The sequence below is a fragment of the Suricata suricatta genome, chromosome 4, assembly GCF_006229205.1.
Source record: "Suricata suricatta isolate VVHF042 chromosome 4, meerkat_22Aug2017_6uvM2_HiC, whole genome shotgun sequence".
NCBI classification, from domain to species: Eukaryota; Metazoa; Chordata; class Mammalia; order Carnivora; family Herpestidae; genus Suricata; species Suricata suricatta.
Genome location: NC_043703.1, coordinates 57,533,897 through 57,555,652, shown reverse-complemented (window position 1 = coordinate 57,555,652; position 21,756 = coordinate 57,533,897). Strand labels below are relative to the sequence as shown.

Sequence of the window (21,756 nt, the reverse complement as noted above, 5' to 3'; positions counted from 1 at the left end):
AAAGATAAAGATAGAATTTTAAAAGTAGCAAGAGAGAAGCAACTAGTATCATTTAAGGACAAACCCATAAAGCTATCAGCTGGTTTTTCAGCAGAAACTTTGAAGGCTAGAAGGGAGGGGGCATGATATATTCAAAGTAATGAAAGGAAAAAAATCTACAACCAAGAATATTCTATTTGGCAAGATTATCATTCAGAATTCAAGGAGACATAAAGACTTTCCCAGACAAACAAGTTAAAGAGTTCATCACTACCAGACTGCCCTTACAAGAAATGTTAAAGTGGAACATAAAAGGCCATAATTAGAAAAAAATTATGAAAGGAAAGATGACTAACAAAATTAAAAGCTATAAATATCATAATATAGATATAAAATGTGGGAGGGGGAGTTAAAATGAAGAAGTTCTTTTAGACTGTGTTCACCCTTAAGTGACCATTAGCTTAATACAGACAACTCTATACTTAGGATGTTATAAATAAACCTCGCAGTAACCAAAAACCTGTAACAGAGACACAAAAGCCAGCCAAGCCTAATATTAAAGAAACTAATCAATCTTAAGGAATTAAAGAAAGGAATGGAGAACTACAGATATGTCCAGAAAACAATTAAGAAAATGGCAATCAGTACACACCTATCAATAATTATGTTAAATGTAAATGGACTAAATGCTTCAGTCAAAAAACATGGGGTGACAGAATGGATTTAAAAACAAAAACAAGACCCATCTATGTGCTACCTACAAGAGACTCTTTTCAGACCTAAAGACACAGACTGAAAGTGAAAAGATGGAAAAAGATATTCTGTGCAAATGGAAGCAGAAAAAAACCTTGCAGTAGCAATACTTACATGGACAAAATGGACTTCAAAACAAAGACTGTACCAAGACACAAAAATGGGCACTATATAATGATAAAGGGATAAATCCAAGGGTAGGATACAGCATTATAAATATTTAAGCACTCAACATGGAAGCCTCTAAATGCATAAGGCAAATTTTAACAGACATAAAAGTAGAAATTGACAGAAATATAATAATAGTATGGGACTTTAATATTCTAATTACATCAGTGAATAGATCATCCTGGTAGAAAGTCAATAAGGAAACAGTGTCTTTAACCAACACATTAGACCAGATGGACTTAAAAGATACATATATACAGGACATTCAAGCCAAAGAGAACAGAATACACATTCTTTCCAAGTGCACATTGAACATTCTACAGGATAGATCACACATCTTAGTAAACAAGTCTCAATAAATTTAAGAAGACTGAAATCCTATCAAATATCTTTTCTGACCACAATGGAATGAAATTAGAAATCAATTACCAAAAAAGTGGAGAAACCATAAACATGTAGAGGCTAAACAATATGCTACTAAACAAGTAATGGCTCAATGAAGAAATCAAAGAGAAAATTTCAAAATATCTCCAAACAAATAAAACCCAATGATCCAAAATTTTCGGGATGCAGCAAAAGCAGTTTTAAAAGGGAAATGTATAGTGATCTCAAGAACCAAGAAAAATCTCAAAACAATTTAAACTTATACCTCAAGTAACTAGAAAAAGAACAAGGCCCCAAAATAGTAAAGCAAATGATAAAGAACAGGGCAGAAATAAATTTAATAGAGAATAAGAGAAAAAAAATAGAAAAGATCAATGAAACCAAGAGCCAGATCTTTGAAAAGAAAAACAAAATTGATAAACTTTTAGCCAGATTCATCAAGAATAAAAGAGGATCCAGGGGACAAGCACTAGGTGTTATATGGAAACCAATTTGACCATAAACTATTATTTAAAAAATAAATATTAAAAAATGAATAAAAGAGGATACAAATAAATAAAATCAGAAATGAAAGGGGTGAAGTAACAACTGACACTACAGAAATACAAAGGATGTTAAGAAGAAATACAAAGAATGTTGAGATAAAAGACTTATGAAAAATTACATGCCTGCAAGTTAACTACCTAGAAGAAATGGATAAGTTCACAGAAACATACAATTTTCCAAAACTATATCAAGAAATAGAAAATCTGAATAAGCTTATTACTAGTAACAAAACTGAACTGGAAATTAAAAAACTCCAGTTAAAGAAGAGTTAATACCTATTCTCAAATATTCTAAAAAACAGAAGAGAAAGGAAAACTTCTAAATACATTCTATGAGGCCAGCATTATCTTGATACCAAAACCAAATAGGTACATTACAAAAAAAAATAAAACTACAGGCAAAGATCCCTGATGAACACATATGCAAAAAACTTCAATAAAAGATTAGCAAACAAAATTCAATAATACATTAAAAATTCACCACAATCAAATGGGATTTTTCCTAAGATGCACAGATGGTTCAATATATGCAAATAAACCAACGTGATACTCAACATTAACAAAATGAAGGATAAAAATCATAGGATCATCTCAATAGATTCACAAAAAGCATTTGACAAAATTCAACATTGTTCATGATAAAACAACAACAACAACAACAACAAAACCTCAACACAGGGGGGTTGGAGGGAACATCGTCAACATAATAAAGGCCATACATGACAAACTCAGAGCTAACATCATACTTAGTGGTGAAACCTGAGAGCCTTTCCTCTATGATCAGGAATAAGACCAGAATATCCACTCCCATGACTTTTATTCAACATAATACAGAAATTCCTAGCCACAGTAATCAGATAAGAAAAAGAAATAAGAGGCATCCAAATTACTAAGAAAAAAGTAATATTGTCACTATTTGCAGATAACATAATATATACAGAAAACCCTAAGGACTCCACCAAAAAGACTACTAGAATTGATAAATGAATTTAGTAAAATCAGAGGATACAAAATTGTTGTACAGAAATCCATTGCATTTCTCTACATTAAGTAATACAAAAAGAAATTAAGAAAGCAATCTCATTTACAGTTGTACTAAAATAGGGACAGCTGGGTGGATCAGATGGTTAAGTACCTGCCTTTGGCTCAGATCCTGATCTTGCAGTTCATCAAGCCCTGCGTCAGTCTCTGTGCTAACAGTTTAGAGCCTGGAACCTGCTTCAGATTCTGTGTCTCTCTCTCAGAGATAACAAACATTAAAAAAAAAAAATGTACCAAAATAATAAAATACCTGAGAATAAACAATCAAACTGGGGGTGCCTGGGTGGCTCAGTTGGTTATATGTCTGACTTGGGCACTGGTCATGATCTTGCAGTTCATGCATTCAAGCCCCACATCAGGATCTGTGTTGACAGCTGTGCTAACAGCCTGCTACAGATTCTGGGTCTCCCTCTCTCTCTCTGCCCCTCCCTAGCTCGTACCCTTTCTCTCAAAAGTAAATTAATATTAAGAAATTTAAAAGAAAAACTTAACCAAGGTGAAAAACCTGTACTCTAAATACAATTGATGAAAGAAATCAAAGACAGAAACAAATGGAAAGATATTCCATGCTCATGGATTGGAAGAATACTGTTAAAATGTCTATACTACCGAAAGCAATCTACAGATGTAATGCAATCCTGTTAAAATACCAACAGCATTCTTTACAGAACTAAAACAAATAATCTTAAAATTTGTATAGACACACACACCCCAAATAGCCAAAACAGTCTTGAAAAAGAGAAAAACAAAGCTGGAAGCATCACAATTCCAGATTTTAAGTTATGCTACAAAGCTGTAGTAACCAAAATAGTATGGTACTAACACAAAAACAGACACACATATCACAAGAACAGGAAATATGGAAACTAATTTGACAATAAACTATTATAAAAAAAAAAAAAAAAGAACAGGAAAGAAAAACCTGAAACAAACTCATGATTATATCATCAACTAAATGACAAAAGAGGCAAGAATATGCAATGGGAAAAAGACACTCTCTTCGACAAATAGTGTGGGGAAAACATGACAGCTACCTGCAAAAGAATAAAACTGGACCACTTTCTCATACCATACATAAAAAAATAAAATGGGTTAAGGACCTCAACGTGAGACATGAAACCAAAAGTCCTAGAAGAGAGCACAGGCAGCAATTTCTCTGACATCGGTTGAAGCAAAATTTTTCTAGATATGTCTCCTCAGGCAAGGGAAATAGAAGAACAAATAAACTATTGGGATCATATCAAAATAAAAGGCTTCTACATAGCAATGGAAACCATTAAGAAAACTAAAAGACAATCTATGGAATGAGAGAATATATTTGCAAATGACATATCTGATAACAAGTTAGTATCCAAAATATAAGAACGTATATAATTTAACACCCAAAGGACAAATAATCCAATTAAGAAATGCACGGCTGATATGAACAGAAATTTCTCCAAAGAAGACATATGGCTAACAGACACATGAAAAGATGCTCAACATTACCCATTATCAGGGAAATGCATATCAAAATTACAGGAAGATATCATCTCACACCTTCCAAAATGGCTAAAATCAAAAACACAAGAAACAAGTTTTGATGAAGATGTGGAGAAAAAGGAATTCTCTTATACTGTTGATGTGAACGCACACAGGTACAGCCACTGTGGAAAACCATATGGAGGTTTGTCAGAAAGTTAAAACCTTTGTGATCCAATAATCACCGTACTAGGTATTTACCCAAATAATAAAAAAAAGACTAATTCAAAAGGATATATGCACCCCTATGTTTACTACAGCATTATATACAATAGCCTAATTACGGAAGCAGCCCAGGTTCCACTGACAGATGAATGAATAAAGAAGAGTTGGTATGTTGTACACACACACACACACACACACACACACACACACACACACATGATGGCATATTATTCAGACAAAAAAACCCAAATGAAATCCTATTTGCAACAACATGGATGGAGCTTGAGAGTATAATGCTAGAGATAAATTAAAGACAAATACCATATGACTTCAGTCATATGTGGAATTTAAAAAGCGGAGTAAATGAACAAAGGAATAAAATAAGAGAGAGATGGGATGCCTGGGTGGCTCAGTTAGTGGGTTCGAGCTCTGCATCAGGCTGTGTGCTGACAGCCTGGAGTCTGCTTGGGATTCTCTTTCTCCTTCTCTCTGCCCTTCCCCAACCTGTGTGTACATACGCTCTCTTTTTCTCTCAAAATAAATAAATAAAACTTAGAGAGAGAGAGAGACATACACAGAGAGACAAATCAAGAAACAGACTCTTCAGAACAAACTGATGGTTACCAGAGGGGAGGTGAGTGGGGGAATAGGTGAAATAGCTGACGGGGATTAAGAGTACACTTATCATGAGGACTGAGTAATGTACAGAACTGCTGAATTGTTATAATGTACACCTGAAACTAATATAACACTGTATGTTAAGTATATTGGAATTAAAATAAAAATCTTAATAAAAAGTAAAAATTAAAATGCAAGACAAAAAGCCCCAGAAATCTGTTGCATTTCTACACACTATTAACAAGGTGAAGAGAGACTGGAAAAGCTCTTAGAGTTATGTATGGAGAGGGGAGACTTCAGCTCAGGAAGGAGAGACACAAACACCTCATGTGTAGCCGGTGGTCAAGGGGAGAGAAATCCATCCCCCTCAGCGGGCTTGTTCTCCCTTGGGCTCAGCAGCTCGCCAATTTCAGATAGAGCCAGGGATAAGCTGGCTCCCCAGTCCCCCTACTCAATCCCGGCCAGAAAGCCACCTGCCTGCGGGAGATCATTTTAACTGTGGCGGCAGTATTAAAGTGCACGGACTAGGATTTAGAAACCTGGTGGAACTTAGAAAACCAAAGCAACCTGACCCATCTGTGGCATGGGGGAGTTGGGACTCAAGAGAGTGGCTGGCATCACATGGTCTGAGGGGGGTTTGGGGCACCGCCATTCTTCTCCCCACAACCACTAAGGTGTGGCCTCAGACAGCAGCCCCTGAGACCCGACCTACCTATATCAAACCACCCCTACCCACACTGAAGAGCTGCTTTTTAAAAAAATTATTTTTATTACTTTTCTTTTTTTTCTTTATTTTCCTTTTTTTCTTATTTTTTTTTAAATTCTGTAATTTTTTTCCCCTTGTATCCTCTTTTCTATATTCCTTTTTCCTTCCCTTCTCCCTTTCCCCGCTAGAGTCTGGGAAAGACCAACATTTATGCACTGCTATGATTAGATCGACTCTTACCATCCAGATATATTTTCCCTTATCTCATTCTTCTCTCTCCCACAGGTTTTATGCTCTCAGACTGCCCTTTATCTTTGGCTGTTTCTGTCCCCCCCACCCCACCTTCTTTTTTTCCTTTCCTGTCCTCTCTTTTCTTTTCTCTTTTTTCTTTCCCCTTTTGGTTTGCTCATTTACTTGATCTGTCTTTGCGTTTGCATGCTTTTGTTCCCTGTGTGTTTGTCTGTCTGTTTTCCTTTTTAGGGCTACCTCAAGAAACATGCCAAAGCACACATGGTGTAGAGTCCCAAATATCACTGAGTAGGGAAAGAAATTAATCAAAGGCATAACAAGAGAAACTGGGAGATACCATTAAAAGAACATCTCCTGAAATGACAGGCCCTGGACAAAGAGCCTCCTTTAATGGAGTAATACTAACAGGCGCACAGTGCAGAACGAGCTTTTAAAACTGACAAGAGACAGAAAGCTGGCCAAAATGATGAAATGAAAGAACTCTCCTCTAAGGAAATCCCAGAAAGAAATCACAGCTACAGAACTGTTCAAAGACACAAGCAACATAACTGAACAAGAATTTAAAATAATTCTCATAAATTTAATCACTGGGCTTGAAAAAAGCATGGAAGCCATCAGAGAAGCTATTGATACAAAGACTAGAGACCTTCAAAAGGCTATAAATGAGGTGCATAATAATGGAGGCTGCCACTGCATGGATTGAAGAAGCAGAGAGGAGAACAGATGAATTAGGAGACACAGTTATAGCAAAAGAGGAAGCTGAGAAAAAGAGAGAAATTGATACAGGAGCAGGAAAGGAGAATTTGAGACCTGAGTGATACAATCAAATGGAACGATAAGTGTATCATAGGAGTTCCTGAAGAGGAAGAAAGAGAAAAAGGTTCTGAAGGAGTGCTGGATCAAATTATAGCCAAAAAATTCTCTAATCTGGGGAAAGAAAAGGACATTGAAATTCAAGAGCACATAGAACTCCCCTAAGACGTAACTTGAACTGACCTTCGGCATGACATATCATAGTGAAACTGGCAAAATATAAAGATAAAGAGAGAATTCTGAAAGCAGCTAGGGAGAAAAGGACCCTAACATACAAAGGGAAACATATCAGAGTGGTTACAGACCTATCTACTGAAATGTGGCAGGCCAGAAAGGAATGGCAGGAAATCTTCAATGTGATGAACAGGAAAAAATGCAACCAAGAATTCTTTATCCAGTGAGCCTGTCATTCAAAATAGAAGGAGAAAAAAAAAAAGGTTTTCCCAAATAAACAAAAAATGAGAGAATTCATCACCACCAAACCAGCCCTACAAGAAATCCTAAGAAGGACTCTATGAGAGAAATGTAGCAAGGAATATAAGACACCAGAGACATCAATACAAACATGAACTCTACAGAGAACACAATGAACCTAAACCCACATTTTTCAATAATAACACTGAATGTAAATGGACTGAATGCTCCAACCAAACGACACAGGGTAGCAGAATGGATCAAAAACCAAAACCAATCAATTTGCTGTCTACAAGAGACTCACCTTAGATCTGAAGACACCTTCAGATTGAAAGTAAGGGGATGGAGAAATATCTATCATATGACTGGACGCCAAAAGAAAGCTGGAGTAGCCATACTTATATCGGACAAACTGGACTTTAAAGGCAGTAACAAAAGATGAGGAAGGACATTATATAATAATTACAGGGTATCTCCATCAGGATGAACTAACGATTATAAACATCTATGTGCCAAATTTGGGAGCACCCAAATATATAAAACAACTAATCACAAACAGAAACAATCTTATTGATAAGAATGTGCTAATTGCAGGGGATTTTAATATTCCATTTACAGCAAGGGATAGATCAACCAGACAGAAAATCATTAAAGAAACAATGGACCTGAATGGCACACCAGAACAGATATTAATAGTTATATTTAGAACTCTGCATCCTGAAACTAGGGAATTCACTTTCTTCTTGAGTGCACATGGTACATTCTCCAAGATAGATCACATACTGGGGCATAAAACAGCCTTCTATAAATACAAATGCACTGAGACCATACCATGCACACTTTCAGAATGCCATGAAACTTGAAATCAACTACAGGAAAAATCTGGAAAACCTCCAAAAATGTGGAAGTTAAAAACCACCCTACTGAAGAATGATTGGGACAATCAGGCAATTAGAGAAGAAATTAAAAAATATATGGAAACAAATGAAAATGAAAATACAATTCAAACTCTCTGGAATGCATCAAAGGCAGTCCTAAGAGGAAAGTATATTGCAATTCAGGCCTAATTTCAACAAATTAGGAAAAGCACAAATTCAAAATCTAACAGAGCACCTAAGGAAACTAGAAGGGGAGCAGCAAAAGCACCCCAAACCCAGCAGAAGAGGATAAATAATAAAGATCAGGGCAGAAATAAACAATATAGAATACAAAAAACAACTGAACAGATCAATGAAACCAAGAGTTGGTTTTTCAAAAAAATAAACAAAATTGATAAACCTCTAGCTAGGCTCCTTAGAAAGAAAAGAGAGAACACCCAAATAGACAAAATCATGAAGGAAAATGGACTTATTAAAACTGATCCCTCAGAAATACAAGCAATCATCAGAGATTACTATAAAAGTTATATGCCAACAAACTGGACAATCTAGAAGAAATAGACAAATTCCTAAACACACATGCACTACAAAAATTCAAACGAGAAGAGATAGAAACTCTGAACAGACCCATAACGAGTGAAAAAATCGAATCAGTTATCAAAAATCTCCCAAAGAATAAAAGCCCAGGGTCGGATCGATTCCCAGGGGAATTCTACCAGACTTTAAAGCAGAGTTAACACCCATCTTCTCAAGTTATTCCACAAAATAGAAATAAAAGGAAGACTTCCAGACTCATTCTACGAAGCAAGTATCACTTTGATTTCCAAACCAGAGACCCAACAAAAAAAGAGAACTAGAGGCCAATATTCTTAATGAATACAGATGCAAAAATATTCAACATGACACTAGCAAATTGAATTCAACAGCATATAAAAAGAATTATCCATCATGATCAAGTGAGATTCATTCCTGGGTTACAGGGCTGGTTCAATATTTGCAAATCCACCACTCTGATACATCACATTAACAAAAGAAAAGATTAAAATCATATGATCCTGTGAATAGATGCAGAAAAAGCATTTGACAAAATACAACATCACTTCTTAATAAAAATCCTCGAGAACATCAGATAGAAGGAACTTCTTTAAACATTATTAAAGCAATTTATGAAAAGCCCACAGCTAATATCATCCTCAATGGGGATAAACTGAGATCTCTCCCCCTGAGATCAGGAACACGACAGGGATTTCCCTCTCATCACTGTTGTTTAACATAGTGCTGGAAGTCTCCTAGCATCAGCAATCAGACACCAAAAGATTATAAAAGGCATCAGAATCAGCAAAGAAGAAGTCAAACTTTCACTTTTTGCAGATGACATGATACTCTACATGGGAAACTGGATCGACTCCACTAGAAGCCTTCTAGAGCTAATCCATGAATTCAGCAAAGTCGCAGGCTAAAAATCAACGTACAGAAATCGGTTGCATTTTTATACACCACTAATGAAGCAACAGAAAGAGAAATTAAGAAACTGATCCCATTCACAATTGCAGGATAAACCATAAAATACCTAGGAATAAACCTAACCAAACAAAGATGTAAAAGACCTATATGATGAAAACTATAGAAAACTTATGAAAGAAACGGAAGAAGATGCCAAGAAATGGAAAAACATCCCATGCTCATGAATAAGAATAAACATTGTTAAAATGTCATTATTACCCAAAGCAATCTATACCTTCAATGCAATCCCCATCAAAATTGCACCAACATTCTTCTCAAAGCTAGAACAAACTATCCTCAAATTCGTATGGAACCACAAAAACCCCTGAATAGCCAAAGTAATACTGAAGAAGAAAACAAAATGGGAGGCATCACAATTCCAGACTTTAGCGTCTACTACAAAGCTGTCATCATCAAGACAGTATGGTATTGGCACAAAAACAGACATACAGACCAATGGAATAGAGAACCCAGAACTGGGCCCACAAATGTACAGCCAATTAATCTTTGACAAAGCAGGAAAAAGTATCCAGTGGAAAAGACTGCCTCTTTAACAGATGGTGCTGGGAGACCTGGACAGCAACATGCAGAAGAAAGAAACTAGACCACTTTCTTATGCCATACACAAAAATAAACTCAAAATGGATAAAGGACCTGAATGTGAGACAGGAAACCATCAAAATCCTAGAGGAGAAAGCAGGAAACAACCTCCTTGACCTCAACCGCAGCAATTTCCTACTCGACACATCCCCAAAGGCAAGGGAATCAAGAGCAAAAATGAACTTTTGGGATCTCATCAAGATAAAAAGCTTCTGCACTGCAAAGGAAACAATCAAGAAAACTAATAGGCAACTGACAGAATGGAAAAGATAGTTGCAAATGACATATCAGATAAAGGGCTAGTATCCAAAATCTACAAGGAACTCACCCAAAAAATGAATAATTCAGTGAAGAAATGGGCAGAAGACATGAATAGACACTTTTTCAGGGAGAACATCCAGATGGCCAACAGGCATGTGGAAACAATGCTAAGTGTCACTCATCATCAGGGAAATACAAATCAAAACCACACTGAGCAGGGTGCCTGGGTGGCTCAGTCAGTCGAGCGTCTGGCTTCAGCTCAGGTCATGATCTCACAGTTCGTGGGTTTGAGCCCCGCATCAGGCTCTGTGCTGATAGCTGGCTCAGAGCCTGGAGCCTGTCTTCAGATTCTGTGTCTCCCTCTCTCTCTGACCCACCCCTGCTCACACTGTCTCTGTCTGTCTCTCAAAAGTAAATTAAAAAACATAAAAAAATAATTTAAAAAACCCCCCACATTGAGATACCACCTCACACTGGTCAGAGTGGCTAAAATGAACAGATCAAGAGACTATAGATGCTGGCGAGGATGTGGAGAAACAGGCACCCTCCTGCACTGTTGGTTGGAATGTAATCTGGTGCAGCTGCTCTGGAAAACAGTATGGAGGTTCCTCAAAAAACTATCAATAGAAATCCCCTATGATCCACCAATAGCACTACTGGGGATCTTCCCAAAGGATACAGAAGAGCTGATGCCTAGGGGCACATGTACCCCAATGTTCATAGCAGCACTTTAAATAATAGCCAAATCATGAAAGAGTCTAAATGTCTACCAACTGATGAATGTGTGTGTGTATATATACACATACATAAACACACACACACACACACACACACACACACACACACACAATGGGATACTACATGGAAATGAGAAAGAATGAAATCTGGCCATTTGTAGCAAAGTGGACGGATCTAGAGGGAGTCATGCTAAGCGAAATCAGTCAGACAGAGAAGGATAGATACCATATGTTTTCACTCATAGGTCTAACAGGAGAAACCTAACAGGAGACCACGGGAAGGGGAAAGGCAGGGGGTGGGGGGGAGAGTTAGGGAGAGGGAGTGAGGCAAATCATGAGAGACTCTTGAATACTGAAAACAAACTGAGGGATGAAGCAGGAGGGAGTAAGGGAATGGGGAGTGATGGTCATAGAGAGGGGCACTTGTGGGAAAGTGCACTGGGTGTTATATGGAAACTAACTTGGTAATAAACTATTTAATTAATAAAGAAAAAAGAAAAAACAATTCCATTTATAATTGCACCAAAAAGAATAAAATATCTAGGAATAAAACTAGGAAGAAGATTTAAAAAAACCTGTATTCTGAAAACCATAGAACACTTATGAAAGAAACTGAAGGTGACACAAACAAATGGAAAAATATTCCATATTCATGGACTGAGAGAATTAATATTGTTAAAATGTCCACATTACTCAAAGAAATCTACAGACTCAATGCAATCCCTTTCAAAATACCAATAGTATTTTTCACACAATCAGAACAAATAATACTAGAAGTTGTATGGAACCACAAAAGGCTCTAAAGATCCAGAGCAATCTTGGGGAAAGAAGAAAAAAGCTGGAGGTAACACAATCTCAGATATCAAGACATACTACAAAGTTATAATAAACACAATCGTATGGTACTGGCAAAAAAAGAAAAGACACTTAGATCAATGGAACAGATACAGAGTCTAGAAATAGATGTACATTCACATGGTCAGTTAATCTTCAACAAAGGAGACAAGAATATACAATGGGGGAAAGACAGTTTCTGCAATAAATGCTACTGGGAAAACTGGACAGTTGCATGCCAAAGAATGAAACTGGGCCACTTTCCCACACCATACACAAAAATGAACTAAAAATGGATTAAAGACCTAAATTTGATATCTAAAACAATAAAACTCCTAGAAGAAAACATAGGCAGCCATTTCCTTGACATGGGCTGTAGAAACATTTTTCTAGATATGGCTCTTGAGGCAAAGGAAAGAAAAGCAAAAATAAACTATTGGCACAGCATGGGAAACCATCAACTAAACAAAATGGCAACCTACTCAATGGGAGAACATATTTGCAAATGGCATACCTGATAAGGTGCTAATATCCAAAACAGACAAAAAAACTCACACAACTCAAAACCAAAAAACCAAATAATCTGATTAAATAATAGGCAGAGGACCCGAATATACATTTTTCCAAAGAAGATATACAGACAACCAACAGACATATGAAAAGATGCTCAACATCACCAAGTATCAGGGAAATGAAAATCAAAACCACAATGAAAACAAACAAAAACCAGTGAGATACATCACTTTACACCTATCTGAATATCTAGTACCCCATAGAAATAATGAGTGTTGGTGAGGATGTGGAGAAAAACACTGTATATATCATCTCTAGGAATAAAACATTACATATAAAAACTCAACTTTCAAAAGATTTGGTGCTACATTCTCTATACTTTTACATACATACATATACCTACAAACATACTGTTTTTAAAAGTTCACTATAGTTATTATCCTACCACTTGCCTTTTTCATTCAAAATAGTGTTTTTGAGATTCGTGTTATATACAAATCTAGTTAATTCCTTTTAATTTTCTGACAGCATTTAGATAAGCAATTTAAGTTGCTTAGTATATAACAAAGTTGCTTCTAGTTTTCAATATTACAAACAATACTGCAGTGAACAGCTTTTTCTTCTGCTTATGTGTACATACCTCTAGAATAGTATCTCTCAAATATTTTTGACTATGACCCACAATAATACATGTTCTTCATGATCCCATTCAGGCATATCTATTTCTCTATGTATGTGTATAAACTGACACAATGACATGAAACTTTACCCTACGTATGATGCACTTGTTCTTTTTTTTCCTGTTTAAAATTTTAAGTAATTAGTATACCAAATGCAGGGCTCGAACTTAACTCCAAGATCAAGAGTGATGCTCTCCCAAGTGAGTCAGTCAGGTGCCCCTTGGGTATTTTAACTATTTAATTTTTAAAAATGCTAGTTACAACCACTCTAATGATTTTACATCCCACTAAATCTGTAGCTTAGAAAACAATACTCTAGATATACTTAAAAGTACTATTGCTGGAAAGTATATATGCATGTCTTTAATTGCTATGTAATTGTTTGAACATCCTCCTGTAAAAAGACTGGTCTGGCTTCGTACAGTATTCTAGTTTTAGTTATTCTCCTTTGGGATTTGAAGCTAATCTGCCTGTTTGTGTCTTCTTTTATTTCTGATGAGATGTGTGCTATCAATCTATTTTTTTCTGATAGTGTTTAAGATTTATTCTGTACCTTTTTACGTTGCATCATATTTATTTATTTATTTTAATATTTTATTTATTTTTGATACAGAGAGAGACAGAGCATGAGAGGGGGAAGAGGAGAGAGAGAAGGAGACACAGAATCTGAAGCTAGCTCCAGGCTCTGAGCTAGCTGTCAGCACAGAGCCCCACGTGGGGCTCGAACCCACGAACGTGAGATCTGACCTGAGCCGAAGTCGGAGGCTTAACCGACTGAGCCATCCAGGTGCCCCACATCATGATATATTTAGATGTACATTGATTTTTATTTTCCCTTTGTAGTATATAGTAGGCTTTTTTCATTCCAGGGACTCTGGCCTTTTTCCAATTCTGGAAAAATTTCAGCTATTACCTCTTTAAATGTTGCTCTTTTCTTCTTCTCAATTATATTCTGGAGTTTCTCATTTTATCCTCCATATTTTTTAATTTGTAAATTTCTTTCCCCATGTCTTTTATCTGTTTGTATTCTGGAAGATCTCTTTCATTTTGCCTGGTAATTCACTAATGCTCTCTCCAGCTATCTAAACTCTACCACTGAGACCATCTATTTAGTTTTTTTTTTTTTAATGTTTATTTATTTTTGAGAGAGAGTGAGGGGAGAGACAGAATGCAAGTGGGGAGGGACAGAGAGAGAGGGAGACACAGAATCTGAAGCAGTCTCAGGCTCTGAGCTGTCAGCAGAGCTGGATGCGGGGCTCGAACCTACAAACCGTGAGATCATGACCTGAGCTGAAGTCAGACGCTTAACTGACTGGGCCACCCAGGTGCCCCAATATACTTAGTTTTTAATTTCAATAACCCCATGTTTTATTTCCCACATTTCCATATGTTTTTTTTTTATCATGTATATGTTTTTCCCCAATCTCCTTTTCTTGTTTCATGGGTACTAATATTTTAATTCTCTAACATTTTAAACATACCTACTTTAAATTCTCTTTTAATCAGATTCTGCATTTATCTCTGATTCTTCAGGTATGAATTCTCCCATTTGTTAGGATTCACACCGCCTTTATGGTCCTAAATATCTCTCTGTGCTTTGTATGAAATCATACCTTTCTGTAGGATTTACTCCTGGATACTACTTTATGTTGACTCCTTTCCCTATTGCTCTGGCTATGATTATGGGTTTCACTGCTCTGAAACTGGTTGTTAATCTCATTTTAGTCTTTGTGAGATAATTAGCCTATTCCCAGTTCTGTAGAGGTCCCTGTTTCTATGCCCTGGAGAACTCAGTGCCCACTCAATGCCACGCATGGGACATGTTTAATTCCCATTCCTATAAGAGTTCAAAACCCTGGCCACAGTGCTTGTGTCTATTTCCAGATCCCAATGGGTTTCAGCCTTTGCTTTTGTGATTTCTCCTATAATTTCTGACCAATAGATAAAAATATGTATACTGGTGGCACAAGTTATATAAAGATTATTGTCTATGGTATTGAAGGAAAAATCTCATATAGCCAAGATTCTTTTAAAAAAATCTCAAAAGTTGACCATTAGGTAAACAGTGTCCAGCAGTTTTTTTGTTTTTGTTTTCCCTCCAGCACTGAGAGATTGAGCTTGGCCACATGTAGTTAGATTATATTTCAAGGCAATGTTAAAACAAACAACAACTTATTATTAAAAAAACAAAACCTGGCACCATGAGAGATTTCCTCTATGACTGGCCTAAAACACCGAGCCAAACTGAGGTAAAAGCATACTCATGTATCTCAACTCATGCTTCAACTAACAGAGAAAATGGTGAGACTACTATCTTTACTATTTAAATTATTTCTCTTTTTCTTTTGCCTAGTACAGGTAGCTGAATTTGCATTAAATTAAACATATATAATGCCACTGCACTCTATATATGCCTACCTACAAATACATGTATCTTACATACCATTAAAACAAAATTTTCAAATTCCTAATGTATTAGAATGTTTTAATTTTTTAACAGAATGCCAATGTTATGATAATACTAATTATAATTATTTATAAAAAAGTAGCAAGGAAATATTTGTAAAAGTAAAATAATTTTAAAAAGTAACATAAGACATAATGGTTAAGAGCATGGGTTCAAATCCTGGCTTTTCAATTTGTTTGCACTATGACCTTAAAATTGACTTCTCAACTTCCTCATTTGTAACACAGAAGTAACATTACCTACCTTAAAAGGTTTTGTGAGGATTAAATAAAAAAATATATGTAAAGCTCTTGTCACAGTGTCTGGCACTGTTACATGGCATTAGCTGGACTTGTAGTTACTATGATTGTGATTCTAGGTTAAAGGAAATACTCATCCTTGGGAGAAATAATTTTAAATTTACTATTTGACATGGAGTTTTCTTTTCTATTGCTTGTGGGACAGTGTATCTTTCCATTTTAGATTCTTGGTAAACAGAGTTTAGACAGACAGAAGAACTGATACACAGAAGGACTTCTTGACAAGTACCCTGCATTCAGAAGACGTTTGGAAATGCCATGTTTTCTCTACTCACATGTCTATGCAGCCCTCAGAACAGTCACATGAATCAGAAAACATGTTGGAAAAGTTGTTTAGATAATACGCTCGTGGCCACATAGTCCTTCTGTACTTAAACTGTGGAAGCTTTCTATTGTCAATTTCATTACAGAAAGAAATGGGTACCGATTCCATTCCATTGCTAATATCCACATCAGAAACAATTTCTTCTTGTTTTGGGTAATTCCGAGTCAACTGAACATAGGTATTGAAAGAAAAGTTATCTGTAAATAAAAAGTTACACTCTGTCTCAAGCAGGTAACGAAAAACTTCCTCCACGTTTCGTAGACTCCTTCCACAAGGGGTTCTATAACTCACGTGGAGTGCTGAAGAATGAGAGTTTGTCTTGGCATGTCGTCTTTGGAAGTGGCATTTGATTGGTAGCTGCAGAGGGTTTTCTCCCTTGAAGATTACTGGCATTTTCATCAGACAAGTTCGAGAGCAGTCATGACTTTGGTAAGGTAAATTCAAAGGTGATTTCTTTTCTTTAATATATGCAGCTTTATTTTCCAAAGGAGGAATTTTCTTATTTTTTGTAGATCTGTTTAAAATTAATTATTCATTAGTATCTCAAATATATAGCACAATTTCCCGTTTTTAAAAAACACTGCACATTAAGGTGTAATTAGTTCCTATTATCTTCTTTTTAGACATAACTACAGTAAGCCAAACTCTGAAATACACATTTTACTTATTATGTTCTGTAGCCATATAGAAGTTATACCTTAAAGATTTTTTCCCTTTGGACACCAAATACCTCTTCAACTGGGTGTCCAACAATTCCGTTCAATTCTGACATATCCACCTGGAGCTAGCATCAGCTCCTAGATGTTAAAGGGCTCAGTCCCACAAGACTGTCCCCATTTCAGATGCCACACACAAGTTCCAGGCCACTCAAACCTCTGACCATCCCAGGGGTTTACACATGACATCATCAAATTTGATAATTTGCTAGAAAGACACTTTAATTACTATTACCAGTTTATAATAAAAAATACAACTCAGGGACAGCCAAATGTAGGAGGTGCATAAGGCAAGGTAAGTGGGAACGGGCCCGGAGTTTTCCTACCCTCTCTGTATGCACCACCCTCCCAGCACCTCAAAGTATTTACCAACCAGGAAAGCTTCCAGAACCCTGTCCATTTAGAGGTTTTTATGGAGACTTTATTATGTAAGCATGATTGACCAAATCATTTGCTCATGGAGCAACCTCCAGCCCTTTTCCCCTCCCTGGAAGTTGGGAGGTAGGCCTGAAAGTTTCAAGCTTCTAATCAAGGTTTTTAGTCTTTTGTTGAGCAGCCCTCACCCTGAGGCTAATTAGGAGCCCATTATGAGACATTTCATTAGCATGCCAAAGACACTCATTCTTCAGCAGAAAGCAGATACATCAAGTATCTTTCCTATTATACAACATAGTTTCAGAATATTCCAGAAAGTTTGATTATAGCAGTAATTCGGCACTACAGCACCTACCAAACTTAGAGTTTATTTACAGCATGCACTTTGAGGAATGTTACTTCTTTAGGCATGCTTGGGTTCAAAATTTTTGCTTGTAAAAAAACAGTAAAGGCTACCTAAAAAATAATGGATTCATCAGGAATCCTTCAACACTCGTACCAGTTTTTTCCTGTAATATATATTACATGTGGCATCACATTGACATATTTGAAAATAACAAACTGACATGAGAAAATGAAGGAGTTACTGATTTTAAGGAAAAAAAAATCTCTTAAAAGACTCCATGTGTATGGAACTTTTGGTTTTAATATTTCATAAAGAAACTAAGCTTTTTTTTACTTAATATTTTCTGTCTTTAGGTATGTTATTTATTATAAAATATATATTTTAGAGATATTTTTATAATCACTATATAAAGCAGCACTATCCAGTAAGACTTTCTGCATTGATGGAAATGTTCCATATCTGTGCTGTTCAATTTGGGAGCCCCACTAGCCATATGTGGCTATTTAGCACTTTCAAATGTGACTAGCGTGACCAAAAAACAATTTTAAATTTAATGTTGATCAATTAAATTTAATTCAAATAATTCAAATTTAAACAGCCACATGTAACTAGAGGCTACTTACTGAATGCACATAGGAGGTTCCCCATCCCTTTTCCAGCTATATAGCAATTCTTTGCATAAATGCCACAATTTATTTAACCAGTCTTCTGTGGTATCCAATCTTTTGCTATTACAAATCATGATGCAATGAATAACCCTGTGCATAACAACTTCATACATGTAAAGATTACTTCAGAATAGGTTTCCAGAAGTGGCAGTACTAGGTCACAAGGTAAATGAATTAGTAATTTTGTAAAGACTGCCTAATTGCTCTCCATGATGCAGTCAGCCCTTGGAGCAATTTATGAGAGTACTTGCTTTTGCAGAACCTCATCAACCAATGTCTCTTGATGTTTTGGGATCTCTGACAATCTGACAGATGAAAGAATGTGCTACAATGTATTTATAAATCTTTTAATGTTGAAAACATTTGTTTCCAATTTTCCTGTAAATTACTACTTTGATCAACATCGTCATACATGGATCCCTGATCAAATTCCTGATTATTACCTTAAGGTACATTCCTTTAAGAATTACCAGGTAACAAGAATACACATTTTAACCTCTTTTTAATAAAACTTGCAAATGTACATAACTGTATTTTCTCATTAAAAAATCTGATATATTGGATTCCCATGTACTTGTAAGAACTCTTAGCACATGATGCCTCCATCCAAACCTGTGCACTACCACAACCAAACTCCAGCAAGGCTTCTAGCAGCATAAGGCCATGTCTCTCAATGACCCAAGCCTACCACTAACATGCCTACCTAAGAAAGCTCAAAGCTGTCAAGACAGTTTACCGTTTCTTATAGCCAAAACCTAAAGATGAGCTCCTGACCTTCCTTCCTTAGAGCTTACTAAAAAGGGCTTACACTTGTGAATCTCTCTTCCATTCCTCTAAGCTGTGTATTCATCTCCTATAACTCAAGAGTGCCTTTCTAAAGGTCCTGAAGGGCCTTCCTTTGAAAGTTAAATCATCAGGAAGGGTAAGGCCTCTGTCTTCCGGTCTCTGTGGGAGGATAGATCTTAACTTTGATGATTTCCAACTAGCACACACAGCTGGCCTCATAAACATTCACACTGACTCTTTGTAATTTTTCAGTTGGGTTCCTCTCTTCCTCTACCTCTATTCCCTCATTTGCCTTTAAAACACTAGTCACTAGCATAAATTGGAATAGAACTCAGCTTTTCCCCCTAATCTCAGTAGTTACTGAATAAAATCAGTTTTCATTACTTTAATGTCTGGTTTTGTTTATCTTTGACACTTGTTACCAATCTTTAGTAGTTATCAACATGCTATTTTACTTCTATTTTCTCCCCTTGCCCACACTAAAACATGGAATATTCTAAAGAAAATCCTAGACATTACATCTTTTACCTGAAATAATTCAGTATATATAGCTAATAAATAAGGCTTTTAAAAAAACATACAATCTCAGTGACCCATCTTCACATATCGGTGATTATTTTAAAATTTGAATCAGAATTCAGTCTCAAATGTTGTATTTGATTCAGATGTCTTTTGATCTCTAATCTTATAGCAGTGCCCTCTTCATTTCATGACATTTATTTGTTGCAGTTGAATAAACTGTGTCATTTGTCCTGCAGCATTTCCCACATTCTAGAATTTGATTGAGGCTTTCTTTGTGGTGGTGTCATTTAACTCCTCCCTCTATCCCTCTATTTGGTAAATCAGTAAGTAGTCAGTTCTAGAAGCTTGATTAGATTCAAGTTCAATTTAGGTGATGGGGGTGTTGGGAGGACAGTGCTATAAATCTTCCACTTAACAGTTTTGTTATTCACTCATTATCTAGGCGAATGCTCCTCAAGGTATGGTGGTGCCAGCCTCCATGGTTGGCGACCCATTCATAATAAGTATGAAAATATAAAGTTGTAAAAGTTTAGAAACTTCTACAGCAATTTAGCATTGCTGCAACATTTCATTGCATTTTATAAGAGTATTCATTCTCAATAAATTTGAAATTTAAAACAAAACAAAACACCTGTTCTTACCACAGTTAGTTTAACAGCACTGGCCTAAGGCCACTGTTTCTTTGGGAATGGGGGGAAGCTGTAAAAATAACAATCTTCTAATTCTACCATTTCTACTGTATTTTCTGGCTGGAATTCTTTGATAAGAAATTTTCCTCATCAACTCTTGGGTTATCTGAAATACAGTTAATATAGGTAAGGCAGGATAAATGCTTGATTCTTTCTCTTTAATTACTAGTGTTCAGAATGATGAGTTGTATCCTAGCAACTACCAAAGTGACTGATTTATGAATTTTGTTTAATGTTTGTTTTTGAGAGAGAGACACACACACACACACACACCAGAATCTGAAGCTCCAGGCTCCAAGCTGTCAGCACAGAACCCAACATAGGGCTTAAATTCATAAACCATGAGACCATGACCTGAGCCAAAGTCGCACACTTAACCAACTAAACCACCCTGGTGCCCCCAAAGTGACTGATTTTTTAAATGTTATTATGAGCCCATGGGTTTTTAAGTTTTAAATCAATCACAGGAGTGCCTGAGGGGCTCAGTTGGTTAAGCATCTGACTTCAGCTCAGGTCACACCCCCAAGGTTCAAGAGTTTGAGCCCTGTATCAGGCTCGGTGCCCACAGTTCAGAGCCTGAAGCCAGCTTCAGATTCTGTGTATCCTTCTCTCTCTGCCCCTCCCCGGCTAATGCTCTGTCTCTTTCAAAAATAAACAAACATTAAAAAAATTAAAGAAAATCACAGTGATTATTCCTTTTGATATTCAAATTATGCCATTTTTCAACCAGTGGGAGCTCTTTCAAGTTTGCTCCTATGTCTAACACACCTGGTAGTCTTTGATAGCTTTCTTGATATCTGTCACAAGATGCCCTAGGCTGGAGTCAGCCATTTCGCCAAAGGACTATGGTTCCACTTAATGAGCAATAACATTTAGAGATCAAAATCATGGTGCTAGGAGGTACACACATTTTAACCAATATAGGCTAACCAAACTGATTCTCAAAAAGGCTGGATCAATTTACACTGTATGAGTGATAAATTATTCTAAAATTTTTAACCAATTTGATAAATGAAAAACAATACCTTATTACCGCCTTAATGTTTTTCTGTAGTAATGAAGAGTTTGAGGAGGAGAGGAGCCAAGATGGCGGAGAGAAAGGGAGCTCTGTAAATTCCGTCTGCCCCATCTATCGAACTGAGAAGGACATTACTCCCATCTGCAAGAGCGGAAGGAGAAAATACGGACTCCAGAAAGAAGA

At 36.3% G+C, this 21,756-nt stretch overlaps 1 protein-coding gene across 8 annotated transcripts in view; it reads right to left on the bottom strand.

Annotated features, from left to right (window-relative positions):
- The window catches only part of SETDB2 (SET domain bifurcated histone lysine methyltransferase 2), a 65,686-nt gene that overhangs the window by 16,451 nt on the left and 27,479 nt on the right, over window positions 1–21,756 (bottom strand). For all 8 annotated transcript variants that reach the window (XM_029936781.1, XM_029936786.1, XM_029936783.1 and 5 more), the window contains one exon: window positions 16,404–16,967. In XM_029936781.1, coding sequence (XP_029792641.1) covers window positions 16,404–16,967 — 564 coding nt within the window. The remainder of the gene's footprint in view (window positions 1–16,403; window positions 16,968–21,756) is intronic.